The sequence below is a fragment of the Theropithecus gelada genome, chromosome 14, assembly GCF_003255815.1.
Source record: "Theropithecus gelada isolate Dixy chromosome 14, Tgel_1.0, whole genome shotgun sequence".
NCBI classification, from domain to species: Eukaryota; Metazoa; Chordata; class Mammalia; order Primates; family Cercopithecidae; genus Theropithecus; species Theropithecus gelada.
In genome coordinates this window covers 67,726,816-67,744,909 of record NC_037682.1, presented here as the reverse complement: position 1 = coordinate 67,744,909, position 18,094 = coordinate 67,726,816, and the positions used below count along the sequence as shown (strand labels likewise).

Sequence of the window (18,094 nt, the reverse complement as noted above, 5' to 3'; positions counted from 1 at the left end):
AGAGAACACTGGAGCCTGGCCCCTGAGGTGAGAGAGAAAGCAGAGAGAACAGTCTATCATCACTCACACCCAACCAGAACTGATCACTTTTCATTTTTTTCATCATACAGCTTTTTTTCACTTTTCATCATACAGCTCCATTTTGCAGATGAGGCTCAGCAGGCTTGAGAAAGTCTGCCCATGGCCCCATGGCAGAAAGTGACAAAGTCTATCAGGATGCATTAGACAGTCAGCCCACCCCAAGGGCAGGGCTGACTTGTGTCCCCATGCCCAGCAGAGCCCTGCACTGGACAGGGAGCAATGGTGGCAGGTCAATGAATGGAGTGACAGGGCAGGAACTTAAACCGAGATCTCCAGCAGCAAAGGGGGAGAGGGAGACCCAGGAAGCTGGAATCAGTCCAATGGGGAAATCCAGGAATTGAATCTCTCCAGAGAAACAGGCAGTAGGAAATCAGTGGAAAAGAACCTGGGTCCCGAATTCAATAAGCCTGGATGGTGGTTGCAATGTTGCCATCATACTAGACTATGCAGCCTGGACAAGTCCTGCCCATCTTTACCTGCTCAGTTTCTTTACCTCCAAAATGAGAGGGTTGGGTCCTATGATCCAACTTTCTCCCAACAAAAGCAGCTTCAAATTTTCTGCAGTCAGAGAGATGGGGTCAGGAAAAGGAGAAGGAACTCTGACCCTGAGGAACAGTAAGGTCCCGGGAAGACTGGGCTTAGGCTAAGGATGAGCAGAAGGAGCTGGCCCTGCCACCCTCAAAATACTGAATGCAGTGAAGGATGCAGGGTTACCCAGCCACTGCCCCCAGGCAGCACACCAGGATCTCAGTCACTGACTCACAACAGCGAATATACACCACCCTGCACCCCGCACAGAACACTTTCACATTCACACGCTGCCTCCACTCTTCAGCACCCCTACCTTCTCGGGGGGACTCAGCAACTAGGGTGTGCTGGGGCTGGGGTGTTGAGTGAGCTAGCCAGACAGGTCTTTCCCCTGTGGGGAAAACCTTCAGGATCCTGCCAGAGTTATCCTCAATTCACCAGCATCGCCCAATCACCCACATGCATCAGGGCCAGATGACTGTGCCTCACCAGCCCAGACCAGGCAGGGACCAGACAGAGCTGAGAATGAAAGCCAAACTGAGCCACATTTCCCTGTCAGGACCTCAGGGCTGGCCCAAAGACGATGGATACTCAGAAGAGCAGTGAGGTCCCCAGCACAGCTAGACACAGTAGGAAGGAAACCCAGAGACCAACTTGGTCTAAACTTGCTTCCCTGTGGGTGGGTTAAGGCCCGAGTTCAGATTTCCCACCCATTCCCACCCTCCCAAGACAACACTCACAGCACTTTACCTGGATGGGAAAGTAGTCTCGAAAGTAGCGCCACACAGCCCAGTTTCGGACCCACTGTGACCTCCTGCCACCTTCCAGGGAATAAAATACAGAGTTAGTGGGGGTGGGGGTACATTCGGGCAAGGCAGACAGGACAGGGCTGGTGTGAAATCCAAGCGGGTGACCATCACCCCATGGAGCATCTTTGCCCCCTTCCTATCGGGCCCCTTTCCACATTCATTCCCTCATGTTATGCAAACCCTCGACTGAGTGTGAACTCTTGTGAGGACCAGAACAGTGCCCTTTGAGGGGCTTTTAACCTCCCCTCAAAGGACTAGTCCAGTGCTTTTCACAAAGTGGGTGTTAAAAGAGACAGCACTCACGATGAGGCCCTTCAGCTTGTGCAGGGGGGAGAACATACCTAGAATGAGGGGTGGGGCAAGGGAGGCCTTGCACTTACCCTTCTTGGGTGTGTTCCAGTCAAACACCAGCCAAGTGAAGTAGAGCACAGCGATGAGCCAGCAATCGGTGCAGAATATGTACATGAGGATGGCACTGCAGGCCACTCCTGCAGGGGCAAATGGTCACAGGTCATGTCCTACTGGGCTTCATCTCCCCTCAGGGCCATGGTGGATGGAATGAGTGTTTACTGTGGCACTAAGCTAGGCACACCCAGGGCCATGGGCATAGGGCCCACAAACCCTGAGAAATAGCTACAGGAATGCTCAGCCCAGGGAGGAGCAGATTCCTGGGACAAGACGAGCCTCATCTCCCAGATTCTGATGGACTGTCCGGGCATTGAGGGGCCCATGGGCTCCATGTTATCTGTGCAGGAACACCAAAGGAGATAGGCTTCAGCTTCTTGTGAAGCTGTTCTTACTGTCCCCTCCTTGTGTGTGCCCCCATGCCAGCACCCAGCCCAGACACTGTGGATGAGGGGAGGGAACACATACCCAGTGCCTCTGCATCTCAAGACTTGGGCTGAGCCACTGTCTCAAGTGTGAGGCAGGGTGACTTTGCCCCATTTTAGAGATAAAAACACTGAGGTTCAAGGGGGAGATAACTTGCCCAAGGTCACCCAGCAGGACAGTGGCAGAGCCAGGATTCAAACACAGGTCTGACTCTACAGTCCATTCTCTGCATTAGGCTTTAGAAATTCACCAGAGTCCCAGACCATCACTGGAGGGACCAGAGAGGAGATGCTTGCCCAGGAGGAGGGCTGGCTCCCTTCCAACATAATGGCAGTCCAGGAAGTCCCAGGTCAAAGCGCAGAGCCCATCAGCCTCCCCGTCTTCAAAAACCTCAGCAGCCAGGCATAGTGACTCACACCTGTAATCCCAGCACTTTGGGAGGCTGAGGTGGTGGACTGCTTGAGCTCAGAAGTTCAAGACCAGCCTGGGCAACACAGCGAGACCCCTTATCTACAAAAAAATTTTAAAAATTAGCTGGGCAAGGTGGCATGTGCCTGTAGTCCCAGCTACTCTGGAGGCTGAGATGGGAAGACTCCTTAAGCCAGGAGTTTGAAGCTGCGGTGAGCCATGATCGTGTCACTACACTGCAACCTGGGCGACAGAGGGAATCCCTGTCTCAAAAGTATAAAAAAAAACCCTAACAGCACACTTGGAAGACTTGCCTGGGGGCTGGCTTCCATTGGTCACCATATTCTGGGCCTGTAGGCCATAAAAGAGACTAACCTAGCCTGGCACAGAAAGAAAGGAGAGCTTGTGCCATGCCTGCTTTATTTCATGGCTTGCCACTAGCTGCCCTCAGCAGGGCTTCTCTCTTTCCATTTTTCACCCAACCTTTAAGGCCTATCTCAGACCTCAGCTCTTCAAGAAGTATTCCCCAATATCATACTATCTACATATCATCTCTTGCCTGTAAATTCCCCACACTGGGAGGGGAGGCATCTTCTTTGGTGCCTGGTATTCGGCACAAGGGCAAGGGCAGCAGGTACTCATGTTTGGTGGGAGAAGCATGGCCTCCTTCTAGGACTTTTTCCACTGCCCAAGAAGGGAGGCCAACCCTTGCTGTGTGTGCCCATCCCCTGGTGGTCCCAGGTGCTGTGGGCTGCCTGGCTCTGGATGTCATGCTCTCTTCTCACCATGCTGAGCCTCCTCTGGTTTCCCATGGGAGAAGATAAGGCTGGATGTAGACTCTCCATGAGCCTATGGGGAGGGAAATGGTAGCCCCTTGTTGCCCCCCAGTCTAGCCCTGTTCTAGACTCCTGAGCCAGCCTCTCCCCAGGGTAGCTAAAAACAGGGTACAACTCTCTTGTTGGGAGGGGCAGTGAACACAGAGTGACGAGATGTCCAATTTGTCAGGACCAGCTTAGGAGTATGACATCGCAGAAGGGAAGACAAGTTTCTAGGGAAGCATGTGCAGCCTACAAGAGCCTGTTAAAAGCAAACTGTGAAAAGCTTATGGTAGCTTGGTGAATAGCTATGTCTAAAAGCTGCCTACAAAGTCATACTTACTGTTCAGCAGTCTGCCTGATTCCCTTTCTTAGGCCTGAAAAGGGATGACTCTAGGCCCCCCAGACTCCATAGGCATCCAGGCTCCTCTAGTGGTATCCTCTAGGTGGATGCTCCAGGTGGGCCAGACAGGAACCATGAGGTTTAGGCTATGGTCTGAGCACCCTGGAAACCTAGCTTCCAGAAACCTCTAACTCTCTTGAGGGGTAATGGGACCAGAGTGGGCTGAGCTCCAGGCCCCACTGCTTAGAGGGCTGGTCTCTCTGGGAAGGTGGGTATCCCTACCAACTTGTCCTTACTCTGCTGCTGAGGCAGCCTGGATGGAGAAGAAGAGGCCTGATGGGGTATCCAGAGACTGAATTCTAGCCTGGCCTTTCTCAGCTGGGGGCTTCCTCCCCTCCCCTATGTGTGCACAACTCTCTCTCAAACCACTTACCATCCCTTTCGTCATCTGCCTCCCTCATTAGACTCCCTCTAGCAGACAGCTCTTTAGCCCCTGAGCTCCTTGAGAGCAGAAACCAGGTGAGATTAATCTCTCCAGCCCCAGAAACCAAACACAGGAAGAGCAAAAGGATGAACTAAATCCACCAAATGACCTTCCTTTCTCAGAGCCTAATCCTTGTCCTCTGAACAACAGGCTCTGGTTCCATGCTCTTAGGTCATGGGGCTGCAGTAAAAACTACTGTTGCTGAGCTCATGAGAAGCTTAGAAGGCCCTGCTTGCCCCACACATGGAAGGCTCAGGACCGCTTTCACACATGACCCACTTCCTGCACATCATGGTGCCTGCAAAGACACTTGTGATACAAAATTCTGGAGCCCCGCGGCCTGTGGTGCAGGGCAGTCTGTGGATGATCAATGGCAGGGAAGGCAGCAGTGTGTCCTGGTGAAGAGCATGGACTCTGGGACCAAACAGGCCTAGAGCCTTAGTCCTGCCACTTGCTGGCCAAGCCCCATTCCTAAGTCTTAATTTCCTTACAGGGTATTGGGAAAATTAAACATGATGTTTGAACTTACTTAGCCTGACACACAATATCCATGGACTTGAATGGGGAAACAAATGACATCTAAATTTTCACTTATCTCTTATAGAAATTTGGCATTTCCTTCACTTACCAATGTAATAAATCACAGAATTATCAGCAGTATTTATGACACAAATAAATAATAAAGGTATTTTCACATAACTTTGTAGCAGTTTTACACTTGCTACTAGATCGTTTTATTTACAGTAATAAAAAGGCACCTGTTACTACATGTCTAATCAACTTTTTTAATGTGTAGATATTTATATTTTATTATCAGTAGTTTCCTTTGAAATCCAATGCACCTTGTATTAAATACTCTAAAACACTGAGAAAGGTCATAGGCCTCATCAGAATGCCAGAGGGTTCCATGGCACAAAGTGGTGAAAAATCTCTGGTCCAGGGAGAGACCAACAGGGCTACCACGGTCTTTGCTTGCCAGGTGAGCTTCTGCCAGCAGGTTTGAGAGGCAGAGGGAGGGAGTGGCTGGGGCTGCTGAGGCCGGTAATTAGCAGTAGCTCAGGAGATCTGCCTGTCCAACCAGGCCAGGCTCCCACCTATGCGAGGCGAGGCCAGGCAAGGGTGTTGAGAAGATGCTGGGCCGGTTTCTGGGCTGTGGTTGGGTCTGATCAATTATTAACCTACAGCCTAGGGCCAGTCCCCATCACCAGCTGCGTGAGCTGGTGTTCTACAAGCTGCTCAGCTCCCTACCAGCCAGGCCCAGACCCACTAAGACAGGGATAGTGGTGGCTTTTGGGTGCAACAGGGAACAAAGGGAGCTGGTCTAGCAGACTAGGCAGGGGGTCTGGGAGGCTGGAGTCCCTGGGTTCTTGTCCTGGTCCCAGTACTTTCTTCTCATGTGACCCCAAGCAGGCCTCCACTTCCTTTTTGAGTAAGAAGGGGTCACACTGTGCTCGCTACTCTGGGATTCTAGTAAGTGGCCAAATGCAAGCCATGTTAGGGTCTGAGTCCTAAGGGAGCCTGTTTAGTTTGCTCAGTTCTTCCAACCAGTGTTTGGCTTCTCGAGGCTGCATGTCCCTGTAAGACTTTGAGGACAGTATGGCCCTTCTCCCTAGAAAAATGTGCACATACTGTCATATATAATCTTGCATATAATTTTAAGGGTTCATGTATCCCCTCCTCAAAGCCTGTTCTTGGGCCTAAAGGTGAAGACTGGCTGTTTCAGCCCCAGTTCACTAATTCTGGGCTTCCAGTAATGTGGGATTCCTGGGGAATGCACTGAGTTTCTGCTCAAATCCCAACTCTGCCATTTAATGAGCTTCACGGTAGCAGGTAGTTGATGAACCTCTGCAAATTTCCATTTTCTCACCTGTGAAGTTCTATCCCTTGGCTCTGCAAACATGGTCTGAGTTTCAGAGCACCCCATGCATCTGTCTGAAGGACAGCTGCTCAGCACTGACATGGTAAGTCCTGATGATCCCCTACCAGCCTATACAGTCCCGAAGAGTGGGTCGCCCAGAGGGACTGGCTCACAGGTGCTAGAATGCACTCTGTGATGCTCTGGAGCAGGTTCATCTGCCTTGACGTGCTGAGGAAGCTACCTGCTATGCTGAGAGCACAGGGGTCTGGGGAAAAACAAGAGGCCTCTTCCCTCCCCTCAGACAATCATATTGTCCTGCCTCTGGCCTGCATGGCAACCTAAGGAGTGAGGGTATCTAGCCAGACCTGCAGAAAAAGCAACCAAAGCACCGATGTGGGCTGTGCTGAGAGACAGCAGGGAGCAGGCCTCAGGAAGCACCTGGGGAATGTGCTCAGCTAAGGATGGGTGTGGGCTAGGAGTGGGGTCTGAGGGCACCTCCTGATGACTCCCATGTAATGGGGGCCCATCATGACCAGGCCCTGCGCCAGGTGCTCTCATTTCTTATCTTCAATCCTCACAAAAGCCATGTGAAGCAAGCACTTTCCTCACATTCAAAACGAGGAAACTAACACTCAGAGAGTTCAAATAATCTGTGTAAGGTCACAGAGCTTGTTTGCAGGAGATTCAGTACTTAAACATGGCACCAAACTACCTTAAGGCAAAGTAACATACCTGCTAGAAAATGTCTGTTGGTGGGCAGGGTGGCACTGTGGGAAAGGCACGGGCTTTGGGGGTCCTATAGACAGGGATTCAAATCTGTGTGACCTTGGGCAAGTTACCTACCTTCTCTAAGACTTGAGGTTTCCCATCTGTAAATGGGAACTATCACACCACCTCCCACCGAATCTCGCTGAATCCTCATGCATGCTGAGGGGTAGAGCACTTGATCTGGGACCCAAAGGTAGATGTGGAAAGGTGCTGGGGGGGCAGCGTGTGTAAGACTTACTCTTATTCCCTCACCCCTGCAGAGCAGGGCTCCTACTCTAACCTCTGTTGGGGAATGGACTCTGCCTGCCCACCCACCCCCCCTGTAAGGCCCAGCTTACCCAGTACAAGGAAGGACAGGACCCACTGGAGCACTGAGATGACCTGTAGCTGCTTTTCCACCTTGGACCTATTGAGCCAGGTGACGGAGAAGAGGTCCTGGAGGGCGGAGAGGATGCTGGATCCAGTGCCTACAGCAGAGGGAAGATGTCAGTCCACTGTCACCCTTCCCTCCAGTCACAGGGTCCCCAGTACAAACCTCACCTCCCACAGGAACTTTTCTAGATGTGAGAAGACCATCAGCTATAGAATTAGACAGACCTAGGTTCAGATCTTAGCCCTCCACCCCATGGCTTTGTAACTCTAGGCTGTCTGCATGCTCCCCTGTGCCCTGGTTTCTACAGATACACAATGGGAATGGTATCGCACTCAGGGGGTCATTTTGGAGACCACATGAAGTATCTAAAGAGGCTAATCCAGGGGCTAGGCCTTGGGAAGTCTCTCATAATTGCCAGTTTTCTTCCATCTCCTCCACCCCAGTCAAACTCCTGTCCTTTATCTGGATCTAGTACAAATATTTAATCTTTGCTATCTGTCTGTGAGGCCAAGGACAGAGGTTCAACATCCAATTTCCAATGTTTTTTTTCTCCAAGTGTACTTTGAGCATCCCCAATCCCTGCTCGGCCTTCTGTATGTCCCAGATTAATACCCCTTCTCCAAGGAGCTGAACCCTCTTGCCCCCACCCCCAACACCACTGATTCCCCACACCACTACCACTTTCAGAGAGATGTACATGTTCATCCTCATCTCAGTGCCCAAAGTGTGGGGCCCAGAAAGGAGTAAGGTGACAGCTTTTGCTTCCCCAAAGGGCCCAGTGGCCAGTGAGCTTCAGGCAGCCTGAAGGACACTGAGGGCTGTAATTATGCTCGCTATCAAGCAAGTGCCAAGCCTGGAACTTAGGACGAGATGTGCTCACTTAATTGGCTTGGTGCCCCTAGGATGATGCCCTGGACTCCAGCAGCTGATGGGCAGTGGGGACAGGAAGCCTGGTGACTGCAGGAGAGACAGCACTGGGGAAGAGCATGGATGAAAGTTCCTCACCCATACCCCATTCCTTCCAGCAGCTGAAGAAGTGGGCCACCTCGAACCCCTCTTTGCTGAGCCCCCACTACATGCCCTTTGCTCGACACATCTTCACCAAGCACCTACTGTGTGCCCGTCAAACATTCCTTCATACCATCTGCTCTGTGAAAGGCCCAGAGCACAGATGAGTTAGTCACAATCCTGTCCTTGAGGGTCTCATGATCTTTCAACTGAGCCTACAAGCTGGGAGCAGGGAGAGAAAAGGATTTAGGGGCCTACACTCAAGCCTTTGCTTTTATTCTAAATCTGCAGAGCAACAAAGCCACAGCAGAGTTTAGAAAGAGACCTACCCTTATCAGCTGAAAGTTAACAACTGCTTTGACTTTTAGGAGGAAGGAAGGAAATGCTAGGCCTCAAGATGACCCCTTTCCCTGGTGTGATGCATCAGAGGGAAGGGGCTTAGTTTAGCAGAAGAGTCAAACCTAGGTTCAGACTTTGGTTCTACTCACTATGTGCCCCCAGGCAAGCTCGCAGGGTTCACTGCCATATCCTCGGTGCACAAACTGGGTGTTCAGTAGCATCTAATAACACCACAGGCATAACTGAGGTGTAGGCAGCAGGATGTGAACTCACAAAAACAAATAAAGAGGCTGGGCCATAGAGCCATTCCAGAGGTCTGCCTCATAATTGCTCCTTCACCCCCTTTATAAAAATCCTACCTTCATAGGACTTTCCCACCTCCAGACTTGCCCAGCAACCCATCCTAGAGCCTGAGGGCCCTCTGGGGTCATCCAGTATAGCCTAATTAGACAGCCAGGGAGACTGGGGACCAGAGACAGGCACTGACTGACCCAGGGCTACTCAGGCAGTAGGCGGCAGAGCCAGAACTGAAACCCAGCATTCCTGACCCTGCTTAGAGGACCTTCCCTTTCCCCAGAGCAGCTCTGAGTGCAAAGGCTCTGTACACAGGACACAATGGGAGGGTCATGCTCAGGGCCTGATCAACCTGCCCAGCAGTGGGGCCTGGACAGATGAGTTCATCACATGCTTATCCTTGAGGGTCTCATAACCCTTCACCTTCACCTGCAAGTGGGGACAGGTTTGGGTGAGTATATAAGGGAGGGAAGTGAAGTCCAAGCACAGGCTTGAGACCTTGATCCAAGGGCTGGGGCTGGACAAGTCATCTTCCAGCAGCTGGCTCTACCTCCTGAGTCGTGCTGGATGAAGCGAAGCAGGAGCCACAGCCACCGGGGGCTGGTTAAGTGACAGGTGAGTTCCTGCTCCATCTGAGGCAGGCTGGATGCCCTGGCTAGAGAGAAGACAAAATGTACTCTAGCACTTTCCTACTTAAAGTGTGGTCTGGGAACAGCAGCATCAGCATCACCTGTGAGCGGGTTAGAAATGCAGGACCTTGGGCTCCAGACTGGATTTACTGAATCAAAATCTGCATTTTAACAAGATCCCCAGGTGATTAAGTCTGAGAAACACCACCATAAATACTTCAGTCCAAACACTCAGGTAGGGGTGAGACACAGCACTGGGTGCCACCACCTTCTATTCAGCAAGAAAAAAAAGGAAAGCATGCCTTCTCGTGGCTGACTGCTTCCCGTTGCAGACAGGTCCCTGAAGCCAGTGGTTTGAGGGGTGCTTAGGGAAGAGGCACACTGGATGTCAGCTTATCTAGCTCCCTACCTTGGCACCAGGGCCAGCCCCCATGCAGCTTGGAGGAGGAGTATAGAAATTTCACTGATGACATATCCCCAACTGAAACAACTGAGAAGACCTAAAAATTTTTCATCGTGCCTAATCCAAATATCTCTGCTAAGCTTATTAGGTGTCTTAAAATCAGGTAGTCATAGCACAGGAAACACACACCATCTTGTTCAACCCTCACCTCATTATACAGACTGGAAACTGAGGGACTGCAGCAAGGTGGGTCTGAGCTCAGGGTTTTCACACACTGCTGGTTCAGTTCTCACCCTGCCTTATCCAGCCCCAACTACCGCCCACAGCTCACTCTGCCAACAAGTGGGAAATGCAGTCTACCAAGTGAACCCTCACTTCCCATCTGCCTGAGCAACTGTACTGGGATGCTGCAAGGTGGTGAGCTCTAGGTCCCAAATACCAAATGGCAAGTGCTTCCGTGGGGGTTAAGAGTTGGGAGGCTCCTGGAGAGGGAAGCTGGGAGGACTGCATCTCTGCATTTCTCACGCCCAGGCCCTCTCAGGCAATCCCAACCTAGCTGACCATGGAGCCGAGGCCTGGGAGCTGGCCTGGACATGGATGCTGAATCCCGGGCCAGTGGGAGCCCCCAGTCCACCTAAGAAATATTCTTGGCAGAGGCCCTTCCCTGCTTTACTCACTTGATGATTCTCTGATAATGAGATAAAGCAACACATCCTTCAAAACCCAGAGATGGTGATAAGGCAGCAGTCTTCCAGGAAGCCTCTGGAAAGAGAAGGACTTTCCTTCTCTGGGATGATAAACACTAAGGTCTATGCAGGCCTGGAATTACCAGGGGCCATCTTGACAGCCAAGGAGATAATCTATTTGAAGATAAAGTCAGACCGGCACAATGGAGAAACAAAAGAGAGTCATCCTCAGGGCTCCTACAGTCCCTGGCCTTGTAGTAACTGCTGATTACAAGCTGATTCTGCATCACACTGGAAACTGCCCGAGGGCCAGGTCTGGGTCTGATCCATATCTGGATCCCCAGTGCCCTGTCAGGGCCCGCCCCAAGGGGGTGCTCTGGCCACTCTTCAGGCCCCTGGGGTTCCCTCCAGGCAGGGCTGAGTGACAGGTATGATGCACAAGAGGCCCATAAAGCTTTGGCACCCTCCATGCCCTTGCACAGGCACTTGGACTCCTGTGAGTTTGGCATCAATACCCTATTTTGATGGTGATACTGGGTCAAGGTCACTCAGCCAGGGGCTGGCAGAGCTGAACTCAATTCAGGCCCAACCTCCAGGCCTGCGTCTGCTCCGATGCTGTGTGTCCCCAAGTTCCTTCTCTCTGCTCCCCACAACAAAGCAGGGGGCAGTGGTGGGGAGCTGGGAGGGGAAGGGGAGAAATGGATGATCTGTTTTCCTTCAGAGGGGTGGGTCAGGAGCACGCATCTTCTACAGCAGGTAAAGTGGCAGCAGGACTTGGGGTTCTAGTCCCAGCTCTGCCACCAACTACCATGCTAAGTCTCCTCACCTCTCTGGGCTTCAGTTTCCTCATCTGTGAAACGGGGGTAAGGAGGGTGAAGTTTGTGATCTCTGGCATCCACCCTCCTAAGGACCTAGCAGGGTATTTGGGACCTGGAGCTTACCTGCTTGCCATAGTTCTGGTACCATTGCTCACACAGATGGAAGTGAGGGTTCAGTTGGGCACCCACACAACACTGCCAGTCCTTGCCACCTGGCTGTCAGTACTTCCTCTGCCCCAGCTGTGGCTGGGAGGAGTCCAGCAGAAGCTGGTGGGGATGCCGATGCTGCAATCAGATGCCACCGCATGCCACCATCTTCACACCCAACCTGACTGTTCCTGACTCCTGGGTGGGGCTGCCAAGGAGCCTCAGCATCCAGCCAATCTGCCCCTCACCACACCTGCACTCTCTCTGCACACTCCCACAGCACAGCACCAATGTCACTTTACTTGGTCATCCCACTGCCAGTGACTCATGGGTGCCAGGACTTGGTACCTGATTCATCTGTGGTAAGAGGAGCCATAGAGGTTTACTGCATAGCTGAGCAAATCCATAAGCAAATCCAGAGCAGCCTCAGAGGCAGCTATAGGCCTGGATGCCCAAGTTAGACTGGACTGTCTGGCAGGAGGCCAAGCCAGCCCTATCACTGAGGACTGACCCCAGAGATGGGGGATGAGCGTCTTTTGCCCTTCCTAGGTACAAGTTTCTCCACCTATGAAGGGAACACAACCCTGCTACCTACAGATGTCTCTGTTTCATGGGGGGACATGAGACAGGCTGTAGGGGAAGATTCCCAATAGACGACTCAAATAGCTGCTCCCAGGCAGCACTTGCTTTACACACTTGCTCCTATCTTTGGGGAAGGCACAGGAAGTAGAGCTGCCAGAGAGGCCCAGAGCAGCTCTTTTACCACCCGGAAAGCAATCCCCTTCTCCTGCGCCTATGTGGGGCTTCACCGTCCCACAGCACTCTCTGGGAAGGTAGGCAAGGGGAGAACTGGCAATCCCGTTTCACAGAGAAGGAAACTGACGTGAGGTGAAGCCCAAAGAGGCAAAATCACTTGCTTGAGGTCAGGGTGTGGCAGCCAGGACTTAAGGAGGGTATTCAGGCTCCCAGTCCCTCATCATCTCTATAATGCTACGCTGTTGAGGGCTGGCCCCATTAAACAAGCCAGCCCACACCCAGACTTCAGGAACACATCCTGGCAAAGGAGAGCTGCCTCCTCCGCCCATATCATGCCCAGAGTCTCATGTAGACGTTCTGGTGAGACTGGATTCCACCCCCTGCCCCCACCAGCCCACGTGCTTTCAAGTAGCTCTCAGACCCAGGGCCCAGCCCAGGGCTGGGGTGTTGAAGGGTGTCTATGAGCACCTCCTTGCCCAATATCTGATATCAAAGTGACCAGGAAGGCCACACCTCGGGGGGCTGATGAAACCCAAGTTTTCTGGGCTTCTTCTCACATGCCTGAGGGCAGCAGTGTCTGAGCCCCAACTCCCTAAATCTGAGAAAGAGGGCCCTGGGCCAGCTCTGCCCCTGCCTGGCTCTGTGACCTCAGGCAAGTCACCTAACTCTAGCTTTGGTTTTCTTATCTGTAGGATGAGGGTGATAATCCCCACCTCACAGGATTGTTGGGAACATTAAATTTTAAAACATGTAGGGCACATGTGGCATTTGTTAGGTAATTAAGCGGTGGCTACTGGCATTGCTCCTCCTGTCTCCAGAGTGGGAGGGGGTATACATAATGAGCAAGCAGCGTTTTTCCAGAGGCGCATGGCCATAGGTGTGTGTTATAAGAAGAGGTCGCAGAGTGACGGTAGCATAGAGGAGGCTCCAAGGAGCCCATGAGGCTTCACCAGGGCCCTGAAGATCTAGGGGGCAAACAGGAGGGAAGTGGGCACTGTGGATGGGGGAAATTGCTGGAACAAAGCCTTGCAGGGAGTTCTAATGAGGCAGACTCAAATACTCAAGAGCCCAGAAAGGGGGGTGCGTGACTGTCTGAAATAGAAGCTGAGAATAAAGAAGTTGGAATGAGTAGTCAAAGGTGGCTTCCTGGGGGAGGTGGGTGGGGACAGAGCTAAGACCCAAGGCATAGGGAACATACAAGGTACTAAGCACTAATACTGGCCCTGGGGAAACAGCAGTGAGCACAGCAGATGATGTCCTGCCTCAGAGGCAGCTATAGGCCTGATACCCAAGTTAGACTGGCTCAAGTTAAGTTAGGATGCTTAACTTCTGCTGAGGGAGAAATAAAACACTTATGTATTAATGTATGATATAACATCAGGCAGCGATGAGCGCTATGAAGAAAAATAATTTGGGGCAATGAGATAGAGGGGCAGGAGGATCCCTAGCCTATGGAGAGGAGGACCTAAGCGCACATGGGGAAGCAGTAGTAGACAGAAAATATGGGCAGCTCACGCCTCTGGACAGCCCACACTGTGTCCTCTACCCACCTCACCTCCATACTGGCATCTGGCAGGGGACACGCCAGCCTGGAGACGGTGCAAAGAACGGGGCCGAGAGTCAGGAGAACCTGGCCTCTAACTCGTAGGAAGTGGACTGAATGAGTCACTTCCTATACAAGCTTCAGCTTCCTCATCTATACAGTGGGGCTAATACCTACCTCACCAGATTGTTGTGGGAACTAAATGAGATAATTTGTAGCCAAGAGCTTCATAAAAAGTAAAGATCTGTATGAATGCTGGTTAATTACCAAGTAAGCCTCGGTGTCCTCTCCTGTTTGATGGGTAAAATAATGCCTGCCCTGCCTAGGAATAGAGGCGTAGGCGACAGGCTGACTTAGGATTCAAACCCTGGCTCTGATTCTTACCTGCAATGAGATCTTGCAAGTCACTCCCCCTCCCTGGGACTCAGTGTCCCCCTTAGCTTTAATCCAGGATTGTCATAAGGAATCTAAATAACTTATGGAAAAGGGCCAGAATGTCTGGTATGAATGTAAGAGAGCCAGAAAGATGCCAGCTAAAAGAGGTGTGAACAGCCTCTTGGGCTCCTTCAGGCAGGGGGGGTCATCCTGCCCATATCCCCAACCCCAAGGATGCCACACCTGGGCCCATCTGGACCTAATGTCTGCCTGGGTCTAGATGAGTGAGAAAGTCACTCCCAAGTTACCCCCAAAGGGCTGAGGACAAGTTGCACAAAGACAGAGAGCACAAACAGTTTTTAAAGAGGTGCAGGGTAACAGACTGTGTATTATGAGAAGAGGTAGCAGAGTGAGGGTCAGTACATACTGACCCCTGGCAGGCTCTTCCAGCCCCAGGGAGGTCTAGGAAGTCAGGTCAAGTGCCAAAGAGATGCCACTTCATCAAGGCTGAAGGTGAGCTCTCTTCCAGGCTCCTCCAGGCAGGTACCTTTCAGCGGGAGTCCACATACATGATGATGAGAGGCCAGTCATGGCAAAGCTGCCATCTCTGGAGGGTCATGCCCGCTGATATTAGAATCCCAGGCTAGGGCTGGGCTCCCGCAAGCCTCACACAGGAAGCTGTCTCCACTTGGTGCCTCACTATGTGCTCAGCCAGAGACTCCTTCCCTCTAGGAAGTCTCCCCACACTCTCTGACCTCACTGCAGTGCTCCCAGGTAGAGTCCTATTGCTTCCAAGTCTAGTTTGGTCAGTCTTTTATTTTTTTTTTATTTATTTTTTTTTTTTGAGACGGAGTCTCGCTCTGTCGCCCAGGCTGGAGTGCAGTGGCCGGATCTCAGCTCACTGCAAGCTCCGCCTCCCGGGTTCACGCCATTCTCCTGCCTCAGCCTCCTGAGTAGCTGGGACTACAGGCGCCCGCCACCTCGCCCGGCTAGTTTTTTGTATTTTTTTAGTGGAGACGGGGTTTCACCATGTTAGCCAGGATGGTCTCGATCTCCCGACCTCGTGATCCGCCCGTCTCGGCCTCCCAAAGTGCTGGGATTACAGGCTTGAGCCACCGCGCCCGGCCTGGTCAGTCTTTTAGCACACACTTACCAGGCATCCACCAGACACTGAGCACTGGCTTGCCAGAGACCAACCTGTTGACCCTTTCTCTGGAAAGTCTTCCTTCTCCTCCACCCAGGTTGGACTGACCACATCCCTGCCTGTCCCATCTCACCCCTGTACTCAGCCCTTTCTCATTATGGGAAAAGGTATGTGTGTGAATGATGTCTCATTCATCTGGGCCCTGATGCTCCGCACAGGGTCAGGCGCAGGGAAGGTGCTCGATCAATGTTTGCTGAATGACTGAATGCTTGAGGGGACTGTGATGAATAAACAGGGCCTAGATAAAGACAGAAAAAAGTCCACCAACCACTGACTGACCTGTGCTATGACGGAGGGTCAAGCAGAGCTTTCTGAGGAATCAGGAGGGAAAGGTCTTCTCCAGCTGGAGGCTGGTTAATGTTGGGGCAATGATGGAAAGCTCCAGAGGAAGGGAGAGAGAAGGGTGGAACCTAAACACTAACATCCATATCAGTGCTTTCTAAGTACCCTTTACACGCCAGGCTCCACACCAGGAGGGGAGCTTCTAGACCCTGCCTCTCCTCTGCTTCTCGGGCATCTGCTAGAGGCTGAGTTCTGCTCCTGGACTGCCCATCCCAGATATGGCTGGGAGACAAGGCTGTGAACAATTATATACAAAGGATCAGTCAGGACGGGGAATCCAGGGGAGGTCCCCAACCCCCACACGAGGGTGTTCTTAGGGATGCCTTCCAGGAGGAAGGCACAGAGACAGGACCCCAGGAAGTAGAGTCCTGCAAAAGGCACTGCAAAGGCCCAAAACTGAGAGAGAAGACAAGTTGGAGGAATTAACTGCAAGTAGTTTAGTCAGACTGCAGCACAGAGACTGTGAGTCTAGTTGGAAAAGTAGAGAAACAGGGAGGCATGAAGGACTGGGATGCTAGGTAGAGGAGTCCTGGCCTCTACCCTGAAGGCAGAGAAGACAGCCAGTCAGAGCCCACTCCCTCCACTGGTGCCTAAGAGCCCTAAGGCAGCTAGCTAGTCATCTATCTGGTCCCAAAATGCCAGTGAGTTCTTTTCTGAAAAGATTAATAATTCCCTTTAAGCGTTCTGTTTTGCAAATGAGGTATCCTTAAAGCAGGGCCCACTGGGACATCTGGCCCAAAGGGGCAGCCAAACTACTGGAGAGCCAGCACGCAGCTATGCTAGGTGTGCCAGGTGGGAAGTAGGCCATCAGGACCCTGCAGGGGCCTGCTGCAGGGAGCCAGGCATCCTGAGGATCTGTAGACTTGCTGGGGCCCTAAGCCTCTTCCTCCCCTCTCTAGGTTTCCCCATGAGCACTAAATTAGGAAGCTGGGGTAGATTAGTTGAAATCTGAGTGCTGCTAATTTGGGTCACCAGTGCTCTGCTAAAATCCACTAATGATTTTTTATCCACAGAAGATCTCCCTAAAGGGAATATAAGCCTGTCCTCAGGCTACTCCATACACCTGGGTTTTTGTGTATTCTGTTTTCATCAAATAGGACAGAGTTGCAAGAGGTAAGGCTAAGGAAGTGAGGCTCTTAGAATGCTGTGTTCCTGATACCGAACATGGAGCTACATCCAGGACCCTGGACATGATTGCTGAGGACCCCGGGGCCCGCTTTGCCCACCCCACCCACTGTGACCGAGCACATTCAAAAAGTAGCTACTGCAGTGGAAGGGGCTGCCATGGCAACACTACTAGCTTGTGAGTAGGTCAGCAAGGAATCTCCAAAATACGTCCCCATCACAATATATGGGCAAGCGTGGGGAGACAGGTTCTTCTGGGGCACTTACCTTGGCCCCAAGTAGATGAGTGCACCATTTTCACAAGGAGAAGCTGAAGACAAGAATAAGGAGGTGGCTGACCTCAAAAGTCCCACAGCAGTTAGGGACAAGAATGGAATCACATTTCTCCAGCAGGGATGGAAGGAAGCCAAGGGGGTCATCTCAACCAGTCCTCCTCACTGTGCAGATGAGAGAGCTGGGGCCCCAAGAGGTAGCGTCATGCCCAAGGTCACATGGGAAGCAGAGGCAGGGCTTAGAATGGCTAATTCTGCTCTAATAAGAAAAGGAGTTTGTGTTTCCCATTTCCATTGATTTACCCAAAAGGTTCACAGTCTTAGCCTCTCTGCATCTGCACCATAATCTGCACAGGTTCTTAAGACACTTTTGCTCATTTCATAGATGAGGAGACTGAGGGTAAGGAAGGGTAGTGGCTTGCTGAGGCTGCAGAGCAGTTCAGTGGCCAAGCAGGAGCTGGACAGAACACAGGCCTGACTCCTAGCCCTGGGCCCTGCCCATGAGGCCCTCAAATCAGCCAGCAGCTCCATACCAGGAGGCCTTCAAAGTGCTGGAGGCCAATAAACTAACTGCACCAGGCTCCTTTCCCATGAGCTCTCAAGTCTTCCTCCTGCTGCAGACAAAGGTGAGCCACTACAGGCCTGGATCCAGCATCCTCTCTGAATCTCTTGTCTCTGGCTCTCAGTACACTAGGACCTCAGCCTCGGTTGGTCACTCAGAGGCCCTACAGTCAGCCTGCCTCTCCCATCCAAATCTTATGCCTCCATTTATGCTACTTCCTGTACCTGAATGTTCTTGCCTGTCTTACTAATGTCTATTCATCTTTCCAGATCCGGACTGAATGTCACCTCTTC

General features: G+C 51.9%; 1 protein-coding gene across 2 annotated transcripts in view; it reads right to left on the bottom strand.

Annotated features, from left to right (window-relative positions):
* Nucleotides 1-18,094, bottom strand: part of DGAT2 (diacylglycerol O-acyltransferase 2) — a 32,954-nt gene that overhangs the window by 9,829 nt on the left and 5,031 nt on the right. The window contains exons 2-4 of one of the 2 annotated variants that reach the window (XM_025356192.1): nt 7,264-7,392; nt 1,799-1,906; nt 1,360-1,430 (exon numbers count right to left, since the gene is read on the bottom strand). In XM_025356192.1, the coding sequence (XP_025211977.1) occupies nt 1,360-1,430; nt 1,799-1,906; nt 7,264-7,392 (308 nt within the window). The remainder of the gene's footprint in view (nt 1-1,359; nt 1,431-1,798; nt 1,907-7,263; nt 7,393-18,094) is intronic. The other variant, XM_025356193.1, reaches the window with a different exon arrangement.